The 9,866-nt window shown below is 47.2% G+C and overlaps 1 protein-coding gene across 1 annotated transcript in view; it reads left to right on the top strand.

Annotated features, from left to right (window-relative positions):
• Positions 1–5,171, top strand: part of atp8b1 (ATPase, aminophospholipid transporter, class I, type 8B, member 1) — a 25,009-nt gene extending 19,838 nt beyond the window's left edge. The window contains exons 13-25 of the mRNA XM_015399945.1: positions 144–256; positions 331–495; positions 575–686; positions 761–836; positions 914–1,049; positions 1,806–1,928; positions 1,997–2,153; positions 2,225–2,448; positions 2,724–2,807; positions 3,068–3,313; positions 3,547–3,685; positions 3,756–3,886; positions 3,995–5,171. Coding sequence (XP_015255431.1) covers positions 144–256; positions 331–495; positions 575–686; positions 761–836; positions 914–1,049; positions 1,806–1,928; positions 1,997–2,153; positions 2,225–2,448; positions 2,724–2,807; positions 3,068–3,313; positions 3,547–3,685; positions 3,756–3,886; positions 3,995–4,228 — 1,940 coding nt within the window. The 3' untranslated portion in view covers positions 4,229–5,171. The remainder of the gene's footprint in view (positions 1–143; positions 257–330; positions 496–574; positions 687–760; positions 837–913; positions 1,050–1,805; positions 1,929–1,996; positions 2,154–2,224; positions 2,449–2,723; positions 2,808–3,067; positions 3,314–3,546; positions 3,686–3,755; positions 3,887–3,994) is intronic.
• Positions 5,172–9,866: the final 4,695 nt, after the last annotated feature.

The raw sequence follows: 9,866 nt of genomic DNA, 5'->3' as shown, positions 1-9,866 counted from the left end.
GGTTGCCTCAGGCAGAGTCGAGATGGTTGCCTAAGGCAGAGTCGAGATGGTTGCCTCTGGCAGAGTCGAGATGTTGTCTTAAAGCTGAAAGCTTCACTTTTCCTCTTTTGGTGATTTTTGTCCATTTCTCTCTTTGTTTCCAGTGAAGTTCCCAGACGGCCGCATTCGCCTCTACTGTAAGGGAGCCGATACGGTGATCTACGAGCGACTCTCCCCAGACACCAGACACAAGGACTCCACCCAGGAGGCCCTGAATGTGAGCTCACATCCCGTCAGCCGTCAAGCGGCCTGATGGAGGGAAACTGAAGCGTTTCTCTTTCTGTCCTGCAGATCTTTGCTAATGACACGCTGAGGACACTCTGTCTCTGTTACAAAGACATCAGCGTCAGCGAGTTCGAGGCCTGGTCCCGGAGACACAAGGAGGCCCAGGTCAACATGGTGGACAGAGAAGCTGCCCTGGACCGTGTTTCTGAGGAGATCGAGAAGGACCTGATGGTGGGCAGAGAGACTTCTGCTTTTAAAAACATGTTTGGTTCAAAGTTCTTTAGGCTGAATTCCAATTCTTCATCTTCAGCTGATTGGAGCCACCGCCATAGAGGACAAACTTCAGGATGGCGTTCCAGAGACCATCGCCAACCTGGCCAAAGCTGACATCAAGATCTGGGTCCTGACCGGCGATAAGAAAGGTTAGTCCTCCGTGGGCTGCAGAGGCGGAGCTTCTCTGAGACTGAAACCATCAACGTTCTGCTCTTCCCCTCAGAGACGGCAGAGAACATCGGCTTCTCCTGTAAACTGCTGACCGATGACATGCAGATCCATTACGGAGAAGATGTGAAGTGAGTTGATTCAAACCCTGGAGATTCTCCGCTGGGAAGAAACGTCCAGGAAACCGTGTCTGTCTGTCTGTCTGCAGTGAAAAGCTGAGGATCCGTCAGGACACAAGAAGAAACGAACCTCCATCATCATTTCGACCCGGAAAGAAGAAGACCTTGGAGCCGTTCTTCCCTGGATCTGGAAAAAACGCCCTGATCATCACCGGAGGATGGCTGGTTAGATCATTTGGTTTGCTCTTTTAGCGCTAACCTAAAAGTTCCCATCCCTACATCAGAGCGCTACCTGTTGGATCTATGAACGGTTTTCTATTGTTGCAACCAAACTAGCAGCAGTAGTGGAGTTTGGAGATGCAATCTACTTCTTAAATCTATCTTTACGCTCCTCTAATTTATTTATTTAGCCTTCCCTGGAAAAGCCTTCCTAATGACTCTTTTTATTACTTGATAACTTCTCCTTCCAAAGCAAACATGCAGGAAATCCTTCCTCATTGGTAATGAAAGAAAACGATTCGCTCCATCCTTCTCCGATTCTCTGTTCTCATCAAATATCTTCCTTTTTTCCCTTTGGCCTCCATGGCCTGAGACGCACCCGCCGCTTTGTTTACATCAGCCACCTGCCCGGCGCTGCGCTGCATCGCGCCGCGCTGAAACCTGCTGCAGGATATGAAAATGTTCACATTTACCGTTTAAACACTTTTTAAAGCTTTGGAAAGATAGATTTTGACGTGCACTGCACACCATTTAAAACAACCAAAAAAATCCTTTTTCTTTTTTCGTACATTTATGAAAAAGCTCCATGTAGCCACAAGGGGGTGCTAAAGAGCAGAGGGTCGCTAACCCCTGATCTAGATCACAGCATTCAGCTTGGGGGGCCCTGTTAGTGGTTCCCTGGGTCGGCCCAGTTCGTTAGTGGTAGGAGAACCAGATGAAGCCGTCCTCTTAATTTACATTTTTGTTTTTTGTTCTTTTTAGAACGAGATTCTTTATGAGAAAAAGAAGAAACGCCGCCGTCTTCGTCTTCGCCGTTTAGGAAAGAGACAAAGTCCCAGCAACCCTCAGGATCCAATGAACGACACGGAGAAGGAAATGAGACAGGTAAGCCCGGCATCTGTGGCGCCCTCTGCCGCCGCCGCTCCTCTTCACGGACGTTTTTTAATCTGCAGTTGGACTTCGTGGACATGGCCTGCGAGTGTGAAGCCGTGATCTGCTGCCGCGTCACGCCCAAACAAAAGGCCAACGTGGTGAGTTTGGTGAAGAAGTACAAGAAGGCCGTGACGCTGTCCATCGGAGACGGAGCCAATGACGTCAACATGATCAAAAGTAAGAAAGCGGCGGTCTGGCGTTTCCCTCGGCGCCCGAACATCCCGCCTCATCGTCTGTTGTCTCTGCAGCTGCGGACATCGGCGTGGGCATCAGCGGTCAGGAGGGGATGCAGGCTGTCATGTCCAGCGACTACGCCTTCGCCCAGTTCCGTTACCTGCAGCGCCTCCTGCTGGTGCACGGCCGCTGGTCCTACATCCGGATGTGCAAGTTTCTGCGTTTCTTCTTCTTCAAGAACTTTGCCTTCACTCTGGTCCATTTCTGGTACTCCTTCTTCAGCGGATACTCCTCTCAGGTCAGCAGTCGCCCCATACAATGATCTCTAAGGTCAAAGGTCGTGTTTCTCTCGATGTTTGATCAAGATGAAAAGGAAGTAGCTGATTTCCTCATAGAGACGCTGCTGATACCTGAAGTCTAGCCAGCAGAGCTCTGCTCGTCGTTTCTGCTCATGCATGTAGAAAGTTGGTCCTTCAGCGCTGAGCGGTTCCCAGAGTGGAACCTAAAAAAGATTGACTGTGTGGAAAGAAAACGTCCAGCGTTGAGACCTGCTGCCTCCCTCCTTCCCTGCAGGTGGCGTATGAGGACTGGTTCATCACGCTCTACAATCTGGCGTACAGCAGTTTACCGGTTCTCCTCGTCGGACTCCTGGATCAGGTAAGTCTTTCTGGTTCTGTTCTGTGGGTCACTAGTTTGGGAACCTTTGGTCCAGAACAGACCAAACATTAACCTGGTTTTCAACCAGTATGTCTGAAAATGGGCCTCTGGTTCTAGAAGTTCACTGGTTAGAGCTGCTGTTCAGGTCGGCCATCAGGCTGACCTACATGCAGCGTCTCCATAACGACAATCACAGCAGTAGAATCCCTGCAGGCTGCTTATTGGTTATTAAACGTACTCCGGTTTGTTCTGACCTGCAGGACGTGAACGACAGACTCAGCCTGAAAGTTCCCCGCCTCTACATCCCCGGTCAGCTTGGAGAGCTCTTCAACTTCAAGAAGTTCTTCATCAGCCTTTTCCACGGCATCTTCGTCTCCCTCATCATCTTCTTCATCCCGTACGGAGCCTTCCTGCAGACCATGGGTCAGGATGGGGAGGCGCCCTCCGACTACCAGTCCTTCGCCGTGGTCACCGCATCGTCTCTGATCTTCACCGTAAACCTGCAGGTGAGACGATTCGACTCGGTTCTGCTCTGAGTGGGTGGATGTTCTCTCCTTTAGTGTGTCCAGACTGAGCAATAATCTTCATCATCATAAGCAAACCTTCATCAAAGCCACAGAGTGGTCTGCAGGTTTACTAAACTTGCTAAAATGCCACATTTGATGCAGAAATAATCCAGATTAAAAGCATTGGTCCAGCTCAGGTTCTGATGAGTTCCTCCTCCTCCTCCTCCCTCCAGATCTCTCTGGACACGTCCTATTGGACCTTCGTGACCTTCTTCGCCGTGTTGGGCAGCATCGCCATCTACTTCGGGATCATGTTCGACATCCACAGCGCCGGAATCCACGTCATCTTCCCCTCGGTGTTTACCTTCACAGGTAGCTTCCTCCGCCATAGGTGGGTTTAATGTTCCATAAGATGGATGAGTGAGGAAATGTTTGCCTGCAGGCGCGGCGTCCAACGCTCTGAGACAGCCCTACCTGTGGCTGACCATCGTCCTGACGGTGGGGATCAGTCTGCTGCCCGTCGTCTGCATCCAGTTCCTCCATAAAACCATCTGGCCCTCCATTGGAGACAAGGTCAGACCGCCGCCTCAGATCTTCTGAGGAACGCCACCGATCCGATTTATTTCACATTCTGTAGTTTATTTTGCGACACTTCCTCGATGTTTTCTTCTGTCACTGCAGGTCCAGAGGAACCGGAAGAAGTACGAGATGCAGATGGAGGAGGAGGACAAGAAGAAGCAGCCCTCGGCGTTCCAGCGAGGCCGGGCTTCCCGTCGCTCCGCCTACGCCTTCTCCCACACGCCCGGCTACGCCAACCTCATCTCCTCCGGACAGAGCATCCGCCGCCGCCAGACGGCACACGGAGGAAACACCGAGAGGAGGCCGTCCCCCCGGAGACGGGCGGAAAACATCTGAGTGGAGCAGGAACCGCGGGAAGGCCTTCTGACCCCGCCTCTGGGGGGCGGAGCCCTCCTGCTAAACTTTGCTCCTTTTAGGCACAAACTGATGACTTGAAACGCTCACCGAAGAGACGCCGCCGCCACGCGGCCTGATGTCACCTTTGTGACTGACAATGTTGTTTAACTCAGGATTATTTTAAATGCCTTATTTTTAGCCAGCAGTGCGACTGACGGGAAGCTGTTAGCGCTGTTAGCGCTGTTAGCGCGTAGCCTTTAGCAGTTTTAGCTCACATCCACGAAGCACTTCCTCATAAATTCCAACCAAGTTCTGCTGTGATTCCCAAACGTTTCCCTTCCTGTGACGCCGCCATGACAGGCTGAACGTTTTCTTCTGCTTTTATTCTCTAGTGGATGTTTTCTACGCCAGACTCAGCCGCCGCTTCTTACAAAGTCTTTTAATTTAAATTAGCTGTAAATCCACTTTCTTTCCTGTCATGGACGGTTTTTCCAGGTCTGCTGAAAGACTTTCTAATTGTTTTTCTCCTTAAAAGGCTTTTAAACCTTTTTTCTGGGATCAGTTTGGAGTTTTGGTCTAACCTCATGTTTTATAGCTTTTCTGTAAAGAATTTTATCTTTAATTGATGGATGATGAACTTTGATGCTTCTTAGATTCTTTGAGTTTTTTTTTGTGTATTTCTTAAAAGTTTAATCACATCTTTGTTGACTCAGAAAACATAAGGATCCTTGATTTGTGTGATTATTTACTTGGTGAAGCTGTTGCTGGGTGGATTATTGTTTTTTTTTCCAGGTCTGTCATCATTCGGACCCCATTAAGCCAAAAACTGCTGATGTTCAGGTTCTGTTACTGGATCCTTTATTCACCTTAAAATGTGAACAGAGGTTGTTACGTGATGCTATTTTATCTTTTTCTTGTTAATAAAAGTCAGCGGCACATTTATTGATCTGACTGAGAGTTTTTATTTCCTAAATGATTTATTTCTATATTAGATGTTTCAGAACATTACTTTAGAAGCAGTTTTAACAAAGAGGCCTGGTTTAGATTAGATTAGATTAGATGAGCTTTATTGATCTCAGCGGAGAAATTAACTGGTCACATATTGGCATAGTAATTAAAGGAGGTGGAAACAAGGAGGAAAAGGTGCATTAAGAATAAACAATATATCAAAATAAGGATTAACCTGCAAGTGTACATGTATGGAAAAACAAAATAAAAATAAATAAAAAAAATACAAGGGAGTAACAGATTTCAGCAGTTTAAACCAAGTGTCTGCCGTCCCAGACGGCGCTCACCTTAATGCTACGTTCACATTGAACGCTCTGAGCATCAAAGAAGCTCCTGCTGCTTCATCTCTGATCCTCATTAAGGTCAGACGTCCAGTAAAGTTTCTCCAGATGCTTCTGCTGCTCCTGTGTTCGATGCCAGAGAGCAGCTTTGCTATATTAGCTGTGATCAGCGGGTAGAAAGTAGTTAGAATCTATGTTGAAGTGAGAAAGTCCTCCTGAAAACATGGTCTGTGCAGTCAGTTCATCCAGATTACCATCCTGCCTTCAAAGATTATTTCTCTGTGGGAGCCGCTCAGACCCCCACATACCGGCGCTGCGCTGTCACTGGGAATCCCCAGCAGCAGCTGCCTCAGGCCCGCTCGCCTCTCCAGGGTTTTCCCCTCCTGTTGGTGGCGGCTGGAAGTAGATGTTAGCGTTTTTCAGGTCTGTGCTACAAACTGCTAGCCTGACGTAGTCCGACTCAATTCTAGTCAGAATGAGTCTGATGCTGCTCCATAGAGCTGTGATTATGGGGCGTGTTTCGAACAAACCAGGAAAAAAAATGCCTCTGCACTCAATTGGATAGACCTACAACCAATAAGAGCAACGGAGTGCGTGACGTATGTTAAGCGAGGCATAGTTGTTGTCAACAAAAATCAAAGCGTGCAGTTGCACGCCTAGAATAAGAAGATGAGCCTTGATGGCGTTTCTCTGTTCCTCTTTTAAAATTAATTTGCTGTCGATATCTTCTAGAACAGACCTAATAGCAGAATCTACTCACCTCAACTCTCCAGCGGCAGCCATTGTTGTTGTCACCCAAGCGCGCTTTGGTGACGTGGTTGATTACGTTACTGTTGATCATCTGTCCATCATCGTATAAAGCCCGCCCTGACAATTTGATTGGCCCGCCAGATATTGTGCTAGCATACTCGCGCTACTATTGAGCAATGCCAGACCGAACTTCCCGACCTCAAACCTTGTGGGCGGGACTAAGTTCGGAATGGCACCCAGGCTAACAAACTGCAGGCAGCAGGATAATAAAAGCCAACATATTCTGCCGGCAGGTTTCTACATTTGAAGTTAATTTAGGCGTTAATAAACTGTTTCAGAGGAGTGATCATAGCGCTCTGCATCAGCAGTGCTGCGTCTGACTCCCTGCCAGCTCCCAGATCAGCTTCTCTCATTGGTTGACGTGACGCGTCCAGCTGTAACAGTTTCCAACTCCAGCAGCTGCTGCTTCTTAAGCGCCTCAGATGCCTTTTCCTAAAACTTGACAGTTGACCGTAGCCTTGGCGTGTAAAACGGCTGCTTCTGCTGCCCAAAGGGCGTTAGATGTGAACGTAGCGTCACAGACGTCCGTATGGGATTGAAACGCCTACAGGTCATGCTGTAAGATTAGGACTACAGCCTTCAGGGAAATGCATCATTAATGAAATGGACACCATGGCCCGGGTGTCCCTGACTAGGATCGTACTGATGGGTTTTTTTTGCTGCGATTTTTTTAAAGGGATGATCAAGCTAACAGCTGGCTAGCCCATGTGGCATAGTAGGTGAAGATTCTCAGTCATCCAGGTCATTGTCGTTCAAAAAACTGGACTTTATTTCCAAGTTTGAAGACGTTTCTCTTCCATCCAGGAAGATTTTTCAATTCCAAATGTCAGAAATAGCGTTTAGTTCCAGGTTTTATCCAGCAGCCCAACAAAGCCTGGTTTTAGTTTAGAAACGGTCGGGTTACGAACGACCCAATCCAAGGGGGTGGACCCTTCACCCATCAATAGATGTGTTACGATCTGCCACTTCGTAGCAATAATAGCATTAGCAACTTTTTAAATGAGTTCTCTCTCTGCATTAAATGCTCTGACAGCTGGAAAAAAGCAAACTCGGCGCCGTCCGCCATTTTGTTGGTAATTCTTTATTATTTATCAAATGATCTCTGAGTAGGAGTGGAAAAATTCCGATACAGGCCTGATCTGAGTGTCCAATAGGCTGACCGGATAACTGGACACAAAAAAAACACGTTTTATTCCTACATTAGTCTTCAGATAACCTGAGTCACCATGGCAACGGTAGGACGGAAGCCTCTGATGCCTCCCTGTTCCCCAAGTTCTTTAAAGGAGGCCTTGATTCCTCATTGGTTCCTCTGCCTCTGGGGGCGTGGCTTAAAACTAAAATGTTAAAGGGGCGTGACTAATTTGCATATCTACTATAAAATTTAGATTAAGGATGGGTTTGTTAAATATTTTGTGTGAATATAAAATATAGATCTAGATATAAATTGGAGACAAATATATTTCTACATCCTCGAACCGTGTGGATGTGATGGGGAATGGCGGCCTGGTCTTTAGGGCGTAGAGCTTGGAAGCTTCTGAGTTTGAGTCCAACTCCACAGCCTCCACTCTGGGTCCCTGAGCAAGACCCTTAACCCCACACTGCTCCCCGGGCGCTGCACAATGGCAGCCCTCAGCCCCCCAAGGGGGGAGCGTGAATATCGTTGCTCTGTACTTGTGACAGTGTAATGACAATAAATAACTGGGGGAAAATATTACAACCTGATGTCTTTATTAAAGCTAATTTAAAGAAGAGCGTAAAATATCGACTCTAATTAAATTTCCTGACTGAAATATTTGGATGCCGGTTCTTCCAGAAAAGAATAAACTATTTCCAACTCTTCTCAGCTGAATGAAGGAAGCAGCCGACTCGGCGACTGAGGCGTGTTGTTCGTTATCATGACTTTATTCAGGTTAACTTCTTCCCAGATCTCTGAAACAGAAAGTAACGGATCGACCCCAGAACTAAACGCTTTAACACAGCTGGATTAACGGTCACTGGGGGTCTAGTCAAAGGTTTCTCACCACCAGAGAATCAGAACACATGAATGGGAATGCTTAGCTGCACTTCACTGGAGACATAAAGCTCTCCACCATCAGGGGCCCAATGCCAGGGGCCTCTTAAGATTGCTGTCAGAGGAATCAAAAGAAACACAGGAGCTCTGGAGGAGCTGCAGGATTACCTGGAATAAGCTGATGACCTGCAGGAGCCTCTACTCGCGATCACTGAAGGCTTTGTAAGCTGGTTTGGTTCGTTAAGCCGGGCATCCGCTGTACGAAGTTTCCAATCGTTGCACGCAGCTACGGCTCAAACTGTACGATGAAAATCGCAGGTTTAAAAGTTCCCAGCTCGCGATGTTTGTTCATTCACTGTGCGTCACGCTGCTCTGATGCAATCTACCTGCTCGCACTGTGCATCCAGAAACCACACGTCAGACTCAGCGCAGTGAGATGGCGCTGCTCGCACTCATCAGTCTGAAAGAAGAAGAAGTAGGACTCTCTTGTTAGCACACGGCGGTACTCCAGGTTCTGGTAAATCAGCTCGTCGCTCTGCTTCAACAGCAGGATTTACCACCAGCACCTCAGGACGGCCGACTGAGTTTCAAACCTTTGATTTTCTCCTGACGTTCCGATTCCTGACGGGGAGGTGGTCGTTAGGGGCGGACCCCCCCTTCAAAATGGCGTCAGCATGGAGAAGCTAGCTAGCTATCAGCTACACCTCTTTCTAAATGTATTCTCAGATGCAGCTGCGGTTATTTATTGTCCCTGTCTTGGTTCTTTTCTGTTTCACTTCTATCCATGTTTTCCTTTGTTTTCTAGTTTTATTGGTTTTATTTCTATTTGATTCCTTCTAAAGTTCTTTTTGTTTACACGTGTACAAAAAGACAAAGTAAAATCTGTCTATTTTGTGGTGTTTTCTGGATATATTTGAGTTCTTAGGTGTTTCTTGGTTGCCCTTCTAGCCTCCTCTGTTCCCACCTGCTCCCAATCAGCTCATTAGTCCAGTCTTTGTTCAGTCTCCCATATATACTCTCCCTGTGCCGTTCCTCAGTGCTGCTTCCTCGTCCTTTCCTGGCTCCCCACCTGAGTCTTCTTCTGAAGTCATCTGGTTTTCGGTTACTTGTCTTTTGTTATTTGTTTTTGTGGATTTGTGCTTCAGATATTTCATTAAATCTACAGGACGTCTCCTCTGCATATGGGTCCTTAAAGCCTCAACCAAACCCTGACATTTCTAGAATTTACCTTTCGTTCATTAATACTAACAAAGAAAAATGGTCTCTGTTCGAATTCCTGGGCTGCATCCTCCAAGGACCCGGTCTACCTAGACTGGATCCTTTGGAGTCCTTGAAAATAAGGAGACCGGAATAATTCAATGGTTTGTGACAAAGTTCCAATTTTAATCTAAAGTTCTTTAAAGGAATAGTACACCCAAAACATGATTAGCCTTCATTTTCTACTCACCCCTATGCTGAACAACACTCTGGAGTACTTTTTTGATATCTCAAATGCATCTGGAGATCTGGGAGGCTTCTTGCTGTCTGC

This window comes from Cyprinodon variegatus, unplaced genomic scaffold (genome assembly GCF_000732505.1).
Source record: "Cyprinodon variegatus isolate N-32 unplaced genomic scaffold, C_variegatus-1.0 Scaffold1060, whole genome shotgun sequence".
NCBI classification, from domain to species: domain Eukaryota; kingdom Metazoa; phylum Chordata; class Actinopteri; order Cyprinodontiformes; family Cyprinodontidae; genus Cyprinodon; species Cyprinodon variegatus.
The sequence above is the reverse complement of the archived record's forward strand: the minus strand, read 5'-3'. Positions and strand labels throughout refer to the sequence as shown.